This window comes from Macaca mulatta, chromosome 4, assembly GCF_049350105.2.
Source record: "Macaca mulatta isolate MMU2019108-1 chromosome 4, T2T-MMU8v2.0, whole genome shotgun sequence".
NCBI classification, from domain to species: Eukaryota; Metazoa; Chordata; class Mammalia; order Primates; family Cercopithecidae; genus Macaca; species Macaca mulatta.
In genome coordinates this window covers 172,417,135-172,438,038 of record NC_133409.1, presented here as the reverse complement: position 1 = coordinate 172,438,038, position 20,904 = coordinate 172,417,135, and the positions used below count along the sequence as shown (strand labels likewise).

Genomic DNA, 20,904 nt, shown 5'->3' with positions numbered 1-20,904 from the left:
TGCGCTGCTGAATGGAGCTGGTCGCTGGTTGCTACGAGCAGGTCCTCTTTGGGTTCGCTGTACACCCGGAGTCCGAGGCGTGCGGCGACCACGAGGTGAGATACTGCGTACCTAGAGACAGTCGGAGGCGGGGCCGGGAAGGTCGGGTTTGGTTCCTGCACAGCAGAGGTAAACATTGGAGCGCCTGCTGTTCACTGGATGATTTGGTGAATGAAACCTAAGAGACTTGAGAAAAGCAAACCTTTGAATATGTAGAATGGATATTTTATCAAAATGAGACAATATCTGCCTTTTCTAGTAGACAAAAGGTCCACGGGACACAGAGGAAACCGGCATTTCTGCATACGGACAAATGAGTCGTAGATTGTGGATTTAAGGATCGATTCCATAAGTTGACAGTATTCAGAATTTAATGAAAGAAGATCTCGCTCTTTTGCTGAATTTCTGTCCTGGAATTTTACAAATGACTAAATCTAGATTAGGATAAATCCCGTATAGATAAAGCGATACCAATTCGTTATTTGTTGGGAATTTATGGCGAGCTGGGCGGTGGAGATGCAAAGATGCCAGAGGTATGGATCGTGCCTTAGAGACGTTCCCTACATAAGGGATGGCGGACTGAGGAGACACATAGATGGAGAGAAATTACAGCAGAATATGGTATTACTAGATGTGTGAATAAATAAAAAGGTCAAATAAATTGCCAGTAGTCAAATAGGTAGATAGGACTATACTCACGACTAGAAATCCGACCTCCTAACGTCTAGCTCACTTTTATTGTCGAAGCAATTCTAAGCATTTTCTAGAAACCCGTTTTATTGAGTACAGTACTTCTTTATGAAGTCAAGGCGTCCGTCTTTAATTATCCAGAAAATTTGGAAGTATATCACTTGACCTATTGCTTTTGTTTATTTTGTTTCCTACTCCAGTTATTTGCTCTGTCTTTGGCTGAAAAGTGACGTGTTTTGAATAGTCAAAGATGATACTATCTAATTTTTTTTTTGTAGTGAAATTACTTAACTATGTTCCTGACACACAGTAGGCCTCACAGCAACCCTCTGAGGAGGATGCAGTTATTCTCGCTTTGCAGATGAGGAACCAAAATGTTGGTCCTAGATAGGTTAAGTGACTGCTGAAGGCCACACAGATAATAATTGGCAGAGCTGACCCCAAAGTGTCAGGAGCCCCCAAGGGTCTCTGACATTTGAAACTCTTAACCATTACCCTATACTGCTACTAAATCTAAGCAGCAGCCTAGATAACCTACAATATGTGGATTTTAAAAGGTTATTATTTGATTTAAGGCTGTAGCAGCTCCGCAAGAATACTTGATTCAAAGGAGGCCCCCTTGGTCTTAAATGATGGAAGGAGTATCTGTTGCTGTAATTATTAAGGACCCAATTTGCAGTGACACATGTTCAGAGAAGTTTGATGGGTTTTTTTCTTTTTCGGTTTGTTTTGCAAATACTTTTTGATGCAGTTCCTTCAGTTTAAGGAGTGTGTGTGTGTGTGTGTGTGTGTGTGTGTGTGTGTATTTTGCTGTCGTGCTTTGCACTCATCCAGTCAGACTTCTCATGGCAATAAGCACAGAGTTCCTGAGATTTCATTATTGGTAATTCTCTAGGGCTTATGTTGTTACTCATGGAAACATACCTTTACTCTGTTGGGTTTTCTTTATAAGACTTGTCGGCCGGGTGCGGTGGCTCACGCATGTAATCCCAGCACTTTGGTAGGGCGAGGAAGGTGGATCACCTGAGGTCAGGAGTTCAAGGCCAGCCTGACCAACGTGGTGAAATCCCGTCTCTACCAAAATTAGCTGGGCATGATGGCTAGTGCTTGTAATCCCAGCTACTCAGGAGGCTTAGGTGGAAGAATCGCAGTTCACTGCTATATGTCAACTGCTTGGAATAGTGCCAGACACATAGTAGGCATTCATCATTTGAAAGAATAAATTCAAATAAAAATTTGAATATCTGAAAAAATAAATTAAGTCTCACATATAAAGTAACAACATTAAAGAGTTAAAGCTTTGTGTAGGATCTAAAAGTCTTCTGTTGTCCAGTCTCCATTACCATGTTCTAGAGTGATGATACCCAGTGTTGCCTGCCCACCTCCTTGCTTTACCTTCCTTATCAAGTCTCAAGTCCTTTGTGTAAACTACATGTCATTTTGTAGTTTAACATGTCATTTTTCCCTTTATAGGATCCATTGATAGTTTTCATGAATCGTGGAACAGTTTATCTTTTCAGAAGCAGATAAATGGTTCCATGATTCATGAAAACTGCCAGTGGATAGTTGGTAGAACTGTGGTGTGACTGTGGCATTCATTGTATGTTTTCATCTTCAACAGCAATGGACTCTTGTGGCTGACTTCACTCACCATGCTCACACTGCCTCCTTGTCAGCAGTAGCTGTCAATAGTCGTTTTGTGGTCACTGGGAGCAAAGATGAAACAATTCACATTTATGACATGAAAAAGAAGATAGAGCATGGGGCTCTAGTGCATCACAGTGGTAAGAAAATTGTATCTCTTACGATGAGAACGTGGAGGTGTTCTTTACAATTTGACTTCAGTTGAACAATTTGTTTTGTCTACTTTATAGCAGATTCTGTGCTAGAAGATAGAGGAATGTTTTAAAAAATGGTTTCTTAGCCGGGCGCAGTGGCTCACACCTGTAATCCCAGCACTTTGGGAGGCTGAGCGAGTGGATCACCTGAGGTCAGTAGCTGGAGACCAGACCTGTCTCTATAAAATACAAAAAAAAAATTAGCCAGGTGTGGTGGCACGCACCTGTAGTCCCAGCTACTCGGGAGGCTGAGGCAGGAGAATCGTTTGAACCCGGGAGGCAGAGCTTGCAGTAAGCTGAGATCGCGCCACTGCACTCCAGCCTGGGCGACAGAGTGAGACTCTGTCTCAAAAAAAAAAAAATGGTTTGTTGCTCTGGGTTGGCTTTCAGTCTGTCTTGGGAGACAGAAAGGAGGCATTTAACCCAGTCAGAGAGTTAGGGAGTCAGAGTGAGGTTTTCACTGAAACCTTCCTTAAAATGGTATCTGAATTATCTTAAAAGAGAAATGTCAGTTGTTAGGCAGGTAAAGTTTGCAAAGAGGGAGAAAGGACATTCCAGGCAGAGGTGGCAGTATGAGGAGCACAGGTAGTAGCATCATAGCAATATCTAACTTTATTGAGGGCATATTAAGTACCCCTCTGTGTGCCAAGAAAGTAAAAGAGAACACCTAGTTTCAAAGATGTTACTTGACTTGCCTGAGGTCTCAAACAGTGGAACTAGAACTTGCACCTAGGTCTGGAGCCCATGCTTTTACCGCTGGTGTTCATGGGGAACTGTAAGCAGTTCTGGATTATGAGAAGGTTAAACTGGGAGTTTGAGGGGCTGGAGAAGTAGATGGGACCAGATCCTGGAGTCCTTGAGAGAGCCAGGTAGAGACTGAATTGGGAGGGAGGGAGAGGGCAAGCTAGCGAATGAATGATGTGGGCTTGAGGAAAGTACTGCCAGTTTGTATAGGAGGGATGCTGACTGAGAACCCCAACAGAAGGACTGATGAAGGCCTGCGCCATTGGAATCGGCAGCTACGGATTGAGTAACATCAGTTTGCAAGATTTTCTGAGTTTCTTCAGTAATAAGCCACAGACATTTCCCTAGAGAGGGGAAGGTTACTTGGTGTGTGCGGTAGAAGGATTGAGTTACAAAGGAATTAAGAATTTTGGTGAAGGAGTGGATTAGTTTGTCAGCGTAGAGAAAATGTGTTGTCAAAGGCCGGGCATGGTGGCTCACACCTGTAATCCCAGCACTTTGGGAGGCTGAGGTGGGCTGAGCACTAGGTCAGGAGATTGAGACCATCCTGGCTAACATGGAGAAACCCCGTCTCTACTAAAAATACAAAACCTTAGCTGCGCGTGGTGGCACACACCTGTAGTCCCAGCTACTCGGGAGGCTAAGGCAGGAGAATCGCTTGAACCCGGGGAGGCGGAGGTTGCCGTGAGCCGAGATTGTGCCAGTGCACTCCAGCCTAGGTGACAGAACAAGACTGTGTCTCAAAAAAAAAAAGAAAAAAAAAGAAAAGTGGTGTCAAGGGCCTAGAAATCTCTGAAATACAAAAGCAGGTGGAGTGTGAGTGCAGGAAGGCGTGAAAGGGATGGGAAGATGTGAGCTTGTGGTCAGCAAATAGGTTCCTAGAGGTCAAGTGTTATACCGTGGAACAGCTCTATGTGGTAACGACGCCCAGCCTGTGGGTATAGGGGACTGAAATGCAGGGGAGGCAAAGGTCACTGGAGTTGAAGTCAAGAAGTAGTACTACAATGCCCAGCTTGTGGTTTGGTTTTCCACCCTGGTGGTCAAGGTACCCAGGATAGTGGCAGAATCAAGGGAGAGAAAGACTGAACAGGTAAATTTTTTTCTTCAGTACCAAACATTTTATGCTGTTTTTATTGCATTTTCCCAGGGGACAGAGAATGCGGAGTAACTCAGCTAAGAAAGTTGATTTATTGCAAAGAAAGGTGCCCTTTTCCTACCCAATCTTACATGTATTTCAGAGGATCCACACCAGGCGTTGGTTTCCAGCAGTAAATTTGCAGCCATAAATGGCTTCCTTCTATTAGATGTTCCCTTAGTTTATTCAGACTGCTATAACGAAATACCTGAGAGTGAATAATTTATCAATAATAGAGATTTATTTCTCACAGTTGTAGAGGCTGGGAAGTCTAAGATTAAGGCACCAGCAGATTTTCACATCTCATAAGGACTGGCGCTCTGTTGTTGTGTCCTCATATGGTGGAAGGGCAAAGCAGCTCCCTACACAATTTTGTAAGGTCAAGCTCGAGAGTTGGAGCCAGTTTTAAAAAAGAAAACAAACAAAAAAAACTTTTGGGGAGCGGGGGGCGGAGTCTCGCTTTGTCACCCAGGCTGGAGTGCAGTGGCGCGATCTTGGCTCACTGCAACTTCTGCCTCCTGGGTTTAAGCGATTCTCCTGCCTCAGCCTCCCAGGTAGCTTGGATTATAGGCACCTGTCACCACACCCAACTAATTTTTGTGTTTTCAGTAGATACGGGGGTCTCACCATGTTGGCCAGGCTGGTTTTGAACTCTTGACCTGAAGTGATCCACCTGCCTCAGCCTCCCAAAGTGCTGGGATTACAGGCGTGAACCACCGCGCCCAGCCAAAAAAAACTTTTAGAAGGTCGCAATCCTCTAATCCTGTTCCTGGGGGCTTGCCCTCGTGACTTAGTCACCATCACCTCCTAAAGGTCTCACCTCTTAAACTGTCACATTGGCAACTAAGTTTCAGCAGATGAATTTTGGGGGACACTTTCAGACCGTGGCAGACTGTCCATTGCTGCTTTGACAGCTATCTTGCTCTTCATCAGAAGCTGTGCTTTGAGTGATTAAAATATACATTCTTTTTTTCTCTATCTCCTAGTCCCAGTTCATACAAAGAAGTCTTCTCTCTCAGGTTTGGAAGAAATAAGTTAAATTTGATCTGCCCAAACCCAGTAGTACGAGTTCAACAATAAGAAAAGGAATTACATAAAAGGAGTTTAGATTGGGGGGTGAATGAAGTAGGGCTCTTGGTTTCTTCTGTTTCTTGTATAAATCCTTTTTTTTTTTTCCTTTTTTAATTCTTTTCTTTTTTTCCTTCAACTTTTATTTTAAGTTCAGGGGTACACATGCAGGATGTGCAGGTTTGTTAGCTAGGTAAACATCCCATGGTGGTTTGCTGTACAGATCATCCCATCACCCAGTGTCCCTTAGCTGTTCTTTCTAATGCTCTCTTTCCCCCCACCCTTCCGCTGCCACAGGCCCCAGTGTGTGGTGTTCTTCCCCTGTGTGAGAACATGCGGTGTTTGGTTTGGTTTTCTTTCTTTTCTTTTTCTTTCTTTCTTTTTTTTTTTTTTGAGATGGAGTCTTGCTCTGTCACACAGGCTCGAGTGCAGTGGTGCAGTGGTGCGATCTCGGCTCACTGCAACCTCCATCTCCCGGGTTCAAGCGATTCTTGTGCCTCAGCCTCCTGAGTAGCTGGGACTACAGGCGCACACCACCACATCTAGCTAATTTTTGTATTTTCAGTAGAGATACGGTTTCGCCATGTTGGCCAGACTGGTCTTCAACTCCTGATCTCAGGTGATCCGCCCGCCTTGGCCCCCCAAAGTTCTGGGATTACAGGCATGAGCCACATTGCCCAGCCAGTGTTTGGTTTTCTCTTCCTGCATTAGTTTGCTGAGGATAATGGCTTCCAACTGCATCTACATCCCTGCAAAGGATATGAGCTCATTCCTTTTTATGGGTGCATACATCCTATTTTAGAGAGTTGCTAATAGATAAGCTTTTTTCTAGGGAAGCAGATGTGGGAAAGCAAACTTTCCAAAGTGAGAAATAGGATAATAAGGAGAGGAAAATATGAACAAATGAATGCGAAATGTGTGGAAATGGATCAAAACAGGTCTGAGTGATAATGATTGGATTGTGGCTGATTGGGTAGCTCATTCACTGTTTAGAAAGTGGAAGTCATGTGGCAGTACACCTGGTTTGTTCCCCAGATTAGCTTGTTAGCTGGTTAGTTTTGTTTACTTCTGCTCAAACTTTCCTAGCCAGCCACCTTCTAAACTTATAATTTGAAGAGGTAAAGCAAGGACGTGAACTGATTTGTTCAAATGTGTATCTAAACTGGAGATACTCTGCTGAAAATATTTGCATAGGTTTGAACAACAGTACTTATATGAAAAAATTTAAGGTATATTTTAGTAATATTAAGACATTGAGGCCAGTCACAGTGGCTCACCCCTGTAATCCCAGCACTTTGGGAGGCTGAGGTGGGCAGATCGCTTGGGCCCAGGAGTTCAAGACCAACCTGGGCAACATGGCATGGTGAAACCCTGTGTCTACAAAAAATACAAAAATTAGCTAGGTGTATTGATGTGCACCTGTAGTCCCAGTTACTCAGGAGGTTGAGGTGGGAAGATTGCATGAACCCAGGAGGCAGAGGTTGCAGTGAGATAAGATTGTGCCATAGCACTTCAGCCTGGGTAACAAGAGTGAAACCCTGCCTCAAAAAAAAAAAAATATTGAGTGTTTTACTTAGCATAGCATAGCCTTCAAATCAGAAATGGAGTTTGTATTTAAAATGAATATTATTTTTGCCTATTTTGGTTTTTCTATAGGTACAATAACTTGCCTGAAATTCTATGGCAACAGGCATTTAATCAGCGGAGCGGAAGATGGACTCATCTGTATCTGGGATGCAAAGAAATGGGAATGCCTGAAGTCAATTAAAGCTCACAAGTGAGTTGGGCTCTTTCCCTTTGGCATCCTCGATGTGCCAGTCAAGTTGGGGACTAACTGTTGGTTTCATTATAGAGGACAGGTGACCTTCCTTTCTATTCACCCATCTGGCAAGTTGGCTCTCTCGGTTGGTACAGATAAGACATTAAGGTAAGTCATTAATGCTCAAGAGCATTTTTCTAAGGTGTATCTTTTACTACAGCTCTCCACCATTTAAAAATACTGTGATACAAGGGAAACCTCAAAAACTGGTGAACCTTTTCACAGTGGTAGGATAAAAATGAAAAACTATTTTCAAACATGCAGTTATGCTGCAGTCATCATAGCTGTGAACTGAAGATTTTAGAAAGGGAAACCTTTTGAAAATACAATGGATACGACATGTTAAAGGGATATGGGAATAGAGCAAGTCTTATTCCTGCCTCATAATATTTCATAATGTTGCTGTAAGAAAGATAGCAGGTCTTTTAAATAATCAGTATTTACTATGTCACTTGAGTAAGCCTTCATTATGCTTGTTCTTTTACGTTTAGTAAAAGGTAGTTGGTGATCACACCATAAGTAAGCTTCCTGTTTTGCAGAACGTGGAATCTTGTAGAAGGAAGATCAGCATTCATAAAAAATATAAAGCAAAGTGAGTATTTTTGTTTGAAATACAGGTTGAGCATTCCTAATCTGGAAATCTGAAATGCTCCAAAATCTGAAACTTTTTGAGCACTGATGTGATGTCTCAAGTAGAAAATTCAACACCTAACCTCATGATGGGTCACAGTCAGAACTTTGTTTCATGCACAAAATTATTTAAAATATTTTGTAAAATTACCTTCAGGCTAGATGTATATGAAACATAGATGAATTTCATGTGTAGACTTGAAACATGAGTTTCATGGGTTTTATCCTCAAGATATTTCATTGTATATATGCAGATATTACAAAATCCAAAACAGTTCTGGTCCCAAGTATTTTGGATAAGGGATGCTCAACCTGTATGTTTTACAGTGACTTATGGAATATGAATATAGATACACATTTTTACGTGTGTGTATGTTACATATTTATTTCTCTGCATGGTGGTGGTTATCTCCGAGCAAATGCCTTGGGTTTCTTTCTTTTCCCATTTTAGGTCTAGATTCTTGTTGTGGCTCTGCCACCTGCCTTTGATTTGATTTGATTTGATTTGATTTGATTTGATTTTTTGAGATAGAGTCTCGCTCTGTCACCCAGGCTGGAGTGCAGTGGTGCTATCTCAGCTCACTACAACCTCTGCCTTCTGAGTTCAAGTGATTCTCCTGCCTCACCCTCCCAAGTAACTGGGATTACAGACGCATGCCACCATGCTTGGCTAATTTTTTGTATTTTTTGGTAGAGATGGGGTTTTGCCATGTTAGCCAGGCTGGTCTCAAACTCCTGGCCTTAAGTGATCCACCCATCTTGGCCTCCCAAAGTGCTGGCATTACAGGTTTGAGCCACTGCACCTGGCCAACCTTTGACTTTTGGAACCTAGATTGTTTTCTAAAAAACTTAACTTGTAAAATGTGTTATGAAGATAAACTAGGATAATAAATTTGAAAATACACAGTATAAATATTTTCTATTTTTATTATTGCTATGATCATTTTATGTTTTATTTACAAAATAAATAAACTTCATTTTTTTTCCACTTATAGATGCTCACATAGTAGAGTGGTCCCCAAGAGGAGAGCAATATGTAGTTATCATACAGAATAAAATAGACATCTATCAGCTCGACACTGCATCCATTAGTGGCACCATCACAAATGAAAAGAGAATTTCCTCTGTTAAATTTCTTTCAGTAAGTAATCAGAAGTCAGTGATGAAAGTTTGTGGTGATGGTTGGAACTGTTGATGACATTCTGGATGTTACTACTCTTTTTCCTCTCTCCTAGGAGTCTGTCCTTGCAGTGGCTGGAGATGAAGAAGTTATAAGGTTTTTTGACTGTGATTCGCTAGTGTGTCTCTGTGAATTTAAAGCTCATGAAAACAGGTATTTTTACTAATCTCTGGTGTATATGTTTAGTCTTAATAAATGGTATATATGCAGTAGTTTCATAAACCAGGTTATATGTTTTTATTGACAACTGCAGAAATAATCAGACATATCTACACGTACAGTATATGGTATCTGGAGTCTAATAAGATGGTAGAAAATGTTATCTTCCTGGCCTTTAATAATGCAAAAGTGGGCCGGGTGCAGTAGCTCACGCCTGTAATCCCAACACTTTGGGAGGCGGAGGCAGGCGGATCAGGAGGTCAAGAGATGGAGACCATCCTGGCCAACATGGTGAAACCCATCTCTACTAAAAATAAAATAATTGGTGTGGTGTTGCGTGCTTGTAGTCCCAGTTACTCGAGAGGGAGAGGCAGGAGAATCGCTTGAACCCTGGAGGCGGAGGTCGCAGTGAGGCAAGATCGCATCTCTGCACTCCAGCCTGGTGACAGAGTGAGACTCCATCTCAAAAATAATAATAATAATGCAAAAGTGATGAAATTGTTTTCAGGACTGTCATTTGCACAAGATATTTTTTAAATGTCTGTTAGACTTGGAGCCTGCAATCAAGCATATTTGAACAAACAAAAGACTAAACAATCTTGAGCTTTGTTCCCATCTACTTTTGTCCTTTTGTGTAATTCCCCTTGCCTACTTCTTCCCCTTTTCCGTGTGATTTTTCTTTTCCTGCAGGAGAAGTGAATTGACGTTATTGAGTTCCTGTTTTGTGCCAGTTTTTATTAACTTTTAATGCTTTCTGTATTTCTAGCAGGTGGATAGTCTCAAAGTAAGTAGTTAAGTGGCTTGGCCAATATTACCCCACTCTTAGGTAAAGGAGCTGAGAGCTGAGCCCGATTTTATCTGACTCTTATATCCCTGCTTTTTCCTGTAATTTTGAAAAAGGTGATTTAATATACAGAGTTAGAATTTAATGTGTTCCCTTTGCATGTTCTATGTCTCAAATGAGTCTTAGTTCTTATTTCTTAAACAGTGGTTAAGTTTTAAGAAATCTGTAAGAGTACTGCAGTCAGTAGTATAAAGGCCTTACTCTTCTGCTATATTGGGAAGTAAACATATTCTTCAAGGTCGCCATTCCAGATGTACTAGTAACACTTCAGATATTTGACCATTCATTTATTTAACAAGTATTCATTGAGCATCATTATGAAATACTACACGAGGTATTTAATGATGAACAGAAAAGATGGGAGCTTGTGCTCTCATGGCTTTTATATTGTAAGGAGGCAATAGATTACAAACAAGCAGATCATTATGACAGGATGGAAATAGAAAAGTAGAGTGATTAAAGATTAACAAGGGGGCCGGGCGCGGTGGCTCAAGCCTGTAATCCCAGCACTTTGGGAGGCCGAGGCGGGTGGATCACGAGGTCATTAGATCGAGACTATCCTGGCTAACATGGTGAAACCCCGTCTCTACTAAAAATATAAAAAACTAGCCGGGCGTGGTGGCGGGCGCCTGTAGTCTCAGCTACTTGGGAGGCTGAGGCCGGAGAATGGCGTGAACCCGGGAGGCGGAGCTTGCAGTGAGCCGAGATCAGGCCACTGCACTCCAGCCTGGGAGACACAGCGAGACTCCGTCTCAAAAAAAAAAAAAAAAAAAAAAAAAAGATTAACAAGGGTAATTGGTTTAGATAGGATGATGAGGGAAGAAGATGTGAGACCTTAGGAATGAAAAAGGAGCTAGTTTTTAAAAGAAGAGAGAGGCACAGGTGCAAAGACCCTGAGGGAGAACAGAGCTTGGTGTATTTTAGGAGCAGATAGAAGAACTGTGTGACTAGGTGAGAATGAGCAAGGAGAGGATGGTGGAAGCCAAATGGTGCCCATAATCATCATAATTTTTCTTACTATGGAAAAATTTAAAAGCATTTAGACTGGTTTAAGGTGCTAACCCTTTAAGACCCGCCACCAGCTTTAGCAACTATCACTGTGTGGCCAGTTTTGCTTCATCTATATGCCCAGCCACTTCCTCCTCTCCCATGTTATTTTAAAGTAGGTCCCAGTTTTGTAGGGTTTTAAGCCTGGAAGTTACAAGATTTGATTTACATTTTTAAAAATTGTTGGCCGGGTGCAGTGGCTCATGCCTGTAATCCCAGCACTTTGGGAGGCTGAGGCAGGCGGATCATGAGGTCAGGAGTTCGAGACCAGGCTGACCAACATGGTGAAACCCCGTCTCTCCTAAAAATACAAAAATTAGCCGGGCATGGTGGTGCACACCTGTAATCCCAGCTACTCAGGAGGCTGAGGCAGGAGAATCGCTTGAACCCAGGAGGTGGAGGTTGTCGTGAGTTGAGATCCCGCCACTGCACTCCAGCCTGGGTGACAGAGCAAGACTCCGTCTTAAAAAAAAAAAAAAAGTTGTTAAGGGGCAAAATAGAAGCAGAAAGGCCAATTAGGCTACTTCTGTGATCCAGAGGAAGAATAATAGCGGCTTAGACTAACAGTGGTGGGACTGGAGATGAGGGAAATGGGTGTGTGGGAGAGGCCTTGATTCATCATTTCTGTTGTCTTTTCTCTCCTTACTGAACTTGGAGTTTCTTGTGGTGATGGGCTTTGTTTTACTCATCTTTAGTTCCTTTGTAATAACCTGATTATTTATTATCTGTTATCTTTTCAACTTTTCCTTCAGATATAGTTGGCAGTTGATTTTATCTTGTATTTTGGGCCTGAATATATCTCATTAATGGGAATGCGAAGCATAGTTACGTTTTAAGGCACCTTTCATTGAGCAGTTTGGAAATACCTGAAACAGTGAGAAAGCACTAGTCTGTGTGTGTAGTTTTTAACAATATTAGACTTTTTGGAGGACAGGGTCTTTTATGGTGTTAATATTTCTCTCCTAGGGTAAAGGACATGTTCAGTTTTGAAATTCCAGAGCAACATGTTATTGTTACAGCATCGAGTGATGGTTTCATCAAAATGTGGAAGCTTGAGCAGGATAAGGTCAGTGCCTTAACACAATCTAAATGTACTTTATTACAAATCTTGCTCGTAAGTGAGGTGGAATATTTTTTAAGGGTCATAAGACATAAGTCTTTAAATAAACGTTTTAAATCTCTTCCAGGCATGATTGATATTAATGGTTTTAAAATTAGGGTTCCCGTGGAGCTGCCTTGATGGTTGTCATTTCTGAGTGTGAGCTGGCGGTTTCCCAGAACTCGCTCTGCTCTTTTTAGTCAGAGAAGCTCTACTTTCCTCTCTCTTGAGTATTGGAGTTCTCTGGAAGCTCTTAGGTAAAAATACTGCCATTGCTAAAAATAATTTGGAAGCTCCTGATCAATTATGAAATTAACAAACCATTTGAACCAGACAGTTTGGAAAATTAAATTCCCTCCTGTAGTCTCCTTACAGTCTCTCTTGGTTTATTCTTTGCTCTCTCATAAACACATTCTGTGAATATGGTTTGTTGAATGTCTCTTTTTCCAAGGTTCTTTGTTCAGCCCTGGACATAAGACCTGATTCCTTTCTTTAGAATTTTCAAATTCTGAATACTTCTTAGAAATTGGCTCTGTGAATAACATAGTCAAACCTAACCATGAGTGAACATTATATGTTGCTTCTGAATATCATATTTTGTATTCAAGAAAATATAGGAAGTTTTAAATTAAGGTAACTTGATTATGGAAAAAGAAATTATTGAAAATGCACATTCTGAATGTTTGTTTCTTCTGTTTAGAAAGTTCCCCCATCTTTACTCTGTGAAGTAAACACTAAAGCCAGGCTGACATGTCTTGGAGTGTGGCTAGACAAAGTGCCAGACACGAAAGAAAGCTTTCCTCTAGCAGCAGAGCCTTCTCCTGGTAATCGAATTTGATTGTTCTGACATTTTGAATAATCTGTTATCTCTTAAATTGTAGAAGTGGAGGAGATCCAGATAATTTCACTTTATTGACAGCCTGTGTTTATTTCATTCAAAGGGGAAAACAGTCTTTAAAAGCACTCTCTTTTGTGTTGTAGTAAGTAAAGAACAGTCCAAAATTGGCAAAAAGGAGCCTGGTGACACAATGTACAAAGAAGAAAAGCAGTCAAAACCTAACACAAAGAAACGCAGTTTAGCAGGTGACAGTAAGAAAGCAACAAAAGAAAGTGGCCTGGTATCAACCAAGAAGAGGAAAATGGTAGAAATGTTGGAAAAGAAGAGGAAAAAGAAGAAGATAAAAATAATGCAGTGAATCCCAGATGTCTCCTGAAAGAACTCTTTTAGATGAAATCATTCTACTCAAATGTACATTAATTTTCTTTTTTTCCCCCTGAGTAAAAGCAAGAAATTTCTTCCTTTGGAGAAGATATACATATTATAAAACGACTTTTAGATGGGGGTTGTTTTTTTTTTTAAACAGTGGTAAAATTACTTTTGGCAGACAGTGTTTTATGAATTATGTATCCTGTTGATATATAATATGTTAATGTGTCATGCAATTTTTGTACAAAGCAAATAAAGATCTTTCTCAAAATATACTGTAAAATGATATAAAATATTGAACACATTCTTCATCAGATTTGGATGAAGGAGTCATTATTCAAAATTTTCTCCTAAATGGGGAAGAATTTAAGAACTGCTTTTGGCCTCTTCAAATGGTAAGTAGTAATTTTAGATTTGCATACCAACAGGACAAACTTAAAAGATTATATATATATAAGATATATATGTATGAAACAAACATATGCTTAAGTGTAGGACCGCGTACCTAAGATTATAGAGAGATTGCCAGGCTTGAAGCTACTTTGCTTCCAAGCAGTAGATGTATAAAATAAGGATGGGAAAATGATCTTTTTTTTTTTTTTTTTTTTTTTTTTTGAGATGGAGTCTCACTCTGTTGCCCAGGCTGGAGTGCTGTGGCGCAATCTCAGCTCACTGCAACCTCCGTCTCCCGGGTTCAAGCGATTCTCCTGCCTCAGCCTCCCAAGTAGCTGGTAGCTTGAGCCAAGGAGTTTGAGACCAGCATGGGCAACATAGGGAGAACCTGTCTCTCCCAAAAAATCAACTGGTGTGGTAACATGCTCCCAGCTACTCAAGAGGTGGAGGTGGGAAGGATGGCTTGAGCCCAGGATGTGGAAGTTGCGGTGAGCTGAGACTGTGCCACTCTACTCCAACCTGGGCAACGGAGCCAGACCCTGTCTTAAAAAAAAAAAAGAAAAAGACATTATTGGGGATCCATAGGTTTGAATTAGCCAGGCAGATATTAGACACCTGAGGCCATCAGGAAAATCACTTGTGATTAGGCAGAATAAGAACAGGCACTGGAATTACCACTCCACAGGAATAAATTGTCCAGGAAATGAACCAAATTGTGTGTCTTAACATCAGTCTACTTGTTAGCTTACTTCATAAGCTATTAACATAAATGTAGGTCATTGGCTTTGTTTTGTCAATTCAACTTAAAAATTTTGAGGCCATTGTAAGAAATATATACTTGTAAGAAATAACATAAAGATTCCGCCTGGTTTTCCCGATGATAACATCTTGCAAAACAAGGGCAATATCCCAACCAGGCCAAGATATAATAGAAATGATAAGATCAAGATACAGAACATTTCTATCACAATGATCCCATATGTCCTTACAAGCCATACTCAGTTTCCTCTTGTGCTTGTATAGCTGCGCCCACCTTCGTAACCTCTGGTACCAGTGGTCTGTTCTCCGTCTCTGTAATTTTGCCAAAATTATGATTGGATTATACTTTCTTTTGGGATTGGCTTTTCACTCAGCATAATCTGGGCATTGATCCAGGTTGTTGCATCAACAGTTCTGTTTTTAGTATTGAGTGGCATGTCCGTATAGAGGTACCATAGTAAACACCTGTAGAAGGACGTCAGCAATTTTTCCTGTTGTTAGGTACCTAAATAAAGTTGCTGTAAACATTTGTGTGCAGGTTTTTATGTGAACAGGAGTCTTCATTTCTCTTGGATAAATGCCCAGGAATTCCAAAGTTTGCAGAATAGCTGTATGATTTTACATTTCTACCAGTAATGTTTGAGTGATACAGTTTCTCTGCATCTTTCCAGCATTTGATGTTAGTCTTAGCCATTCCAGTAAGAGTGTTGTGAAACTTTATTGTGGTTATAACTTACATTGCTCTGATAGCTAATGATGTTAATCATCTTTCTTTTTTGCTGTTGAATTCTGAGAGTTTTTTTTTTTTTTGAAATGGAGTCTCATTGTGTCACCCACCCAGGTTGGAGTGCAGTGGCCTGATCTTGGCTTACTGCAACCTCCGCCTCCCAGCTCCAAGTGATTCTCCTGCCCCAGCCTCTTGAATAGCTGGGATTACAGGTGCGTGCCACCATACCCAGCTAATTCTTGTATTTTTTTTTTTTTTTTTTTTTTTTTTTGAGACGGAGTCTCGCTCTGTCGCCCAGGCTGGAGTGCAGTGGCTGGATCTATTTTTTTTAGTAGAGACGGGGTTTCACCATGTTAGCCAGGATGGTCTTGAACTCCTGATCTCTAGTGATCCGCCCTCCTCGGCCTCCCAAAGTGCTGGGATTACAGGTGTGAGCCACCGCACTTGGCCAAGAGTTCTTTATATATTGTAGAAACTCAACCTTTGTCAGATAAGTGGTTTGCAAATATTTTTGCCTAGTCTGTAGCTTGTGTTTTTATCCTAACGGCCTTTTGCAGAGCTCAAGTTTTTTATTTTGTTGAAATCCAGTTCATCAATTTTTCCTTCCATGGATCATGCTTTTGGTGTGAAGTCCAAGAGACCTTTGTCTAGCCTTAGATCCTGAAGAGGTTCTATATATTTTTTAAAGGTTTTGTGGAGTTTAACATTTTACATTTAGTATGTGATCCATTTTGAGTGTATAAATGTGAGGTTTAATTCCAAGTTTATTTTCTTGGCTATGGATATCAACTTGCTCTAGCACCTTGTTGAAAAGACTGTTCTTTCTCTATTGAAATACTTTTGCATCTTTGCCAGAATTCAATTGAGCGTATTAGTGTGGGTCTATTACTGGGCTCTCTATTGTGTTCTATTGATCTCTGTTGATGTTTTTGCCAGTACCACGCAGTCTTGATTACTGCAGCTGTATGGTAAGCTTTGAATTTGAGTCGAAGGATTCTCCCCCTTTTCTCTTTTTCAAAATTATTTTCACTATTCCAGTTCCTTTGCCTTTCCATATAAAATTTAGGATAATTCTATCCTTCTCTACACAAAAGAGTACAGTCATGTGTCACTTATTGACAGGAATACATTCTGAGAAATGCCTCATTAGGTGATTTAATTTTGTGTGAATATCATAGGGTGTACTTACACAAACCTGATGGTAGAGCCTGCTGCATACCTAGGCCATACGGTATAGTCATAATCTTGTGGGACCACCATTGTATATGTGATCTGTTGTTGACCAAAATGTCATTATGCAGCACATGGCTGTACAGATCTTTGATTTTTTTTTTTTTTTTTTTTTGAGACAGTTTTGTTCTTGCCACCCAGGCTGGAGTGCAATTTTGCGACCTCAGCTCACTGCAACTACTGCCTCCTGGATTCACGCGATTCTCCTGCCTCAGCCTTCCGAGTACCTGGGATTACAGGCGCACACCACCACACCTGGCTAAATTTTGTATTTATAGAAGAGACGGGGTTTCACCATGTTGGCCAGGCTAGTCTCGAACTCCTGACCTCAAGTGATCCACCCGCCTTGGCCTCCCAAAGTGCTGGGATTACAGGCGTTAGCTACTGCACCCGGCCAGATCTTTGATTGTTTTTATCAGTGTTGTGTAGTTTTTACATACAAATCTTGCACATGTTTGATTTATTTCTAAGTATTTGGGGCAGGGGAATTACAAATGATTTTTTTTTTTTTTTTTTTTTTTTTTGAGATGGAGTCTTGCACTATCTCTTGGGCTGCAGTGCAGTGGCGCCATCTCCGCTCACTGCAACCTCTGCCTCCTTGGGTTCAAGCGATTCTCCTGCCTCAGCCTCCCAAGTAGCTGGGATTACAGGTGCCCACCACCATGCCTGGCTAATTTTTTTGTACTTTTAGTAGAGACAGGGTTTCACTATGTTGGCCAGGCTGGTCTCAAACTCCTGACCTCCTGATCCGCCCGCCTTGGCCTCCCAAAGTGCTGTGATTACAGGCATGAGCCACTGTACCTGGCCTACAAGTGATATTTTTAATTTTGGTGCTCACATTCATTGCTAATATATAGAAATACAATTGATTTTTGTGTGATCTTACATCCTGCTATCTTGCTGAATTCACTTATTCTAGGAGTTGTTTTGTTGGGGTTTTCTATGTAGACAATTATGTTATCTGCAAATACAGTGTTATTTCTATCTGTCTTTTCTCCCATTTTCTTGCCTTGTTAACTGACTAGGAGATGCAGCACTGTGTTGAATAAGAATAGTGAGACATCTTTGCCTTGTTATGATCTTTGGGGGAAAACATTCAGTCTTTCACTGTTAAGTATAATGCCAGCTGTAGGGTTTTCGTAGTTATTCTTTGTCAAGTTGAAGAAAGCTCAACTCGATATCCCCTGTTTCATTCCTGATATTGGTAATTTGTGTCCTCTCTCTTTTCTTTGTCAGTCTTGCTAGAGCTTTGTCAGTTTTATTATCTTATCAAAGAACCAGTTCTGCTGGGCGCGGTGGCTCACGCCTGTAAGCCCAGCACTTTGGGAGGCCGAGGTGGGCAGATCACCTAAGGTCAGGCATTCGAGACCAACCTGGCAAACATGGTGAAACCCTGTCTCAACTAAAAATATAAAAATTAGCTGGGTGTGGTAGCAGGTGCCTGTAATCCCAGCTACTTGGGAGGCCGAGCCAGGAGAATCGCTTGAACCTGAGAGGCGGAGGTTGCAATGAGCTGAGATAGTGCCACTGCACTCCAGCCTGGGCAACAGAGTGAAACTCCATCTCAAAAACAAAACAATCAGTTCTTTGTTTCATTGACTCCATCTGTTTTCAATTTCATTTTCTGCTCTTGTCCTTATTTCCTTCCTTCTGCTTGCTTTGGGGTTTCTTTTGCTCTTATTTTTCTAGTTTCTTTTTGGTTTGTTTTACGATTTTTTAGAGACATGGTCTTACTATGTTGCTCAGGCTGGCCTTGAACTCCTGCGCTGAAGTCATCCTCCCACCTTGGCCTCCTGAGTTGCTAGGACTATAGTTGTGAGCCACCACACGTGGCTTTTTTTCTAGGTTCTTGAGGCAGGAGCTTATATTATGTGAGTTTTTTCCTTCTTTCAAATGTGTACTCTTAGGGTTTTTAGCACTGCTTTTGCTACATGCCACTGTTTTTGTATGTAGGCATGTATCTATCTATTTAAAAGAGACAGGTTGTGCTATGGTTGCCCAGACTGGTCTCAAACTTCTGGCCTCAAACAATCTTCTGGCCCCAGCCTCCAAAGTATCAAACACAGTTTGGTTTTTTGTAATACTTTGAGACGTAATTCACACAACATAGTATTCACCCATCAAAAGCATACAATTCAATGTTTTTCAGTGTATTCACAGAGTACAACTATCACAAAAATCAATATTAAGACATTTTAATCACTCTAAGAAGAAATCTTGGACCCCTTAGCAGTCATTCCCCATTTCTCCCTCCCAACACCCCTAGGCTTATGCAACCACTGATCTATCTTCCGTATGTATAGGATTTGCCTAGTCTAGACATTTCATAGAAATGGAATTCCATTTGTGGTCTTTTGTGATTTCACTTCACATATTGTTTCAGGGTTCATCCATATTAGTTTTTTGTTGTTGTTTTAGATGGAGTTTCGCTCTTGTTGCCCAGGCTGGAGTGCATTGGTGTGATCTCAGCTCACTGCAACCCCCACCTCCTGGGTTCAAGCAATTCTCCTGCCTCAGCCTCCCGAATAGCTGGGGTGCCCGCCACCATGCCCAGCTAATTTTTGTAGTTTTAGTAGAGACGGGGTCTCGCCGTGTTAGCCAGGCTGGTCTGAAACTCCTGACCTCAGGTAATCCGCCTGCCTCGGCCTTCCAAAGTGCTGGGATTACAGGCGTAAGCTACTGCACCTGGCCAGGGTTCATTCATATTGTAACATGTTATCAGTATTTCATTTCTTTTTATTGCCAAATAATATTTCATTGTATGGATATAACACAGTTTTTTTATTCTATAGCTGATGCATACTTGTTTCCTCTTGGCTAGTATGAATAATGTTGCTTTGAAAATTCATTTACAAGTTTTTGCATGAACATATGTTTTCATTTTTTGGGGGTACATATATATCTAGAAGTAAAACTGTCGAATCAGATGGTTACTCTTATGTTCAACCTTTTGAGGGACTGCCATACTGCTGTAAAGCAGTCGCACCCTTTATATTTGCACCACCAGTGTATGAGTGTTCCAATTTTGCCACCCCTTTGCTGACACTTGGTTTTTTGTTTTTATTATAGCCATTCCAGTGGGTGGGAATTAGTAGCTCATTGTGATTTTGATTTGCATTTCCTGATGGCTAATGATGGTGAGCCTCTTACCTCATTTGAAAAAATGTTTATTACTCCTGACCTCAGGTGATCCACCTGCCTCAGCCTCCCAAAGTGCTGGGATTATAGATGTGAGCCACCGCGCCCGGCCCTGGATTCACAATTCTAATCCATTGATTTATATGCCCATCCTTATAATAGTACAATACAGTCTTGATTACTATAGGTTTGTAGTAAGTTTTAAATAAGGAAGGGTGAGTCTTGCAACTTTATTCTTTTTGAAGATTATTTTGGCTGTCCCTTGAATTTTTATATGAATTTTAATATCAGTTTATCAATTTCTGCAGAGTCCAGCTTGGATTTGATAGGAATTGCATTGAATCTATAGATCAATTTGAGGAATATTATAACCTGAAAAATTTGAAATCCTCCAATTCACAAACAAAGGACATCTTTTTATTTATTTAGTTATTCTTCCATTTCTTTCCACAGTGTTTTTTAAGCTTTCGGTTTATAAATTTTGTACTTATTTTATTAAATTTATTTCTGAGGATTTCATTCTTTTTGATGCTGTTGTAAATTGAATTGTTAATTTCACTTTTGGTTTATTTGTTGCTACTAATGCTATATATTTTAATGTGTTATATTTTCATTTTATTCAGGATAATGCATTTTTCTTGGTGGGGGGAGTGGGCAAGGTCTTGGTCTGTCACCCAGGCTGGAGTGCAAAGGCGTGATCTTGGCTCAATGCAGCCTTGGCCTTCTAGACACAGGCAATCCTCCCACCTCATCCTCCTGAATGGCTGGGACTACAGGCACATACCACCACGCTCAGCTAATTTTTTTGTATCTTGTAAAGACAGGGTTTCACCATGTTGGCCAGCCTGGTCTTGAATTCCTGGACTCAAGTGATCCTCTCACCTTGGCCTCCCAAAGTACTGGGATTACAGGCATGAGCCACCATGCCTAGCCTTTTTCTAGAGACACACGGATTTTTCTCTTTGACCCACAGATTATTTTAAAATGTGGTTTAGTTTCCAAGTGTTTGGAGATTTTCTTGTTATCTTTCTGTTACTGATTTCTAATTTGATTCCATTGTTGTTGGAGAACACATTCTGTATGATTTACATTCTTTTAAATTAGTTGAGATTTGTTTTATGGCCCAGGATATGATCTCTCCTGATAGATGTTCTGTGG

At 40.9% G+C, this 20,904-nt stretch overlaps 1 protein-coding gene across 1 annotated transcript; it reads left to right on the top strand.

Annotated features, from left to right (window-relative positions):
- The first annotated feature begins 2 nt into the window (after positions 1–2).
- PAK1IP1 (PAK1 interacting protein 1) lies at positions 3–13,770 on the top strand. Its single transcript, NM_001257415.1, is given in 10 exon segments — positions 3–95; positions 2,351–2,513; positions 7,171–7,291; positions 7,367–7,441; positions 7,873–7,925; positions 8,959–9,104; positions 9,199–9,296; positions 12,160–12,259; positions 12,993–13,116; positions 13,274–13,770. Coding segments are annotated over 10 exon segments (1,179 nt in total). The 5' UTR covers positions 3–11; the 3' UTR covers positions 13,489–13,770.
- The last annotated feature ends 7,134 nt before the right edge of the window (positions 13,771–20,904 follow it).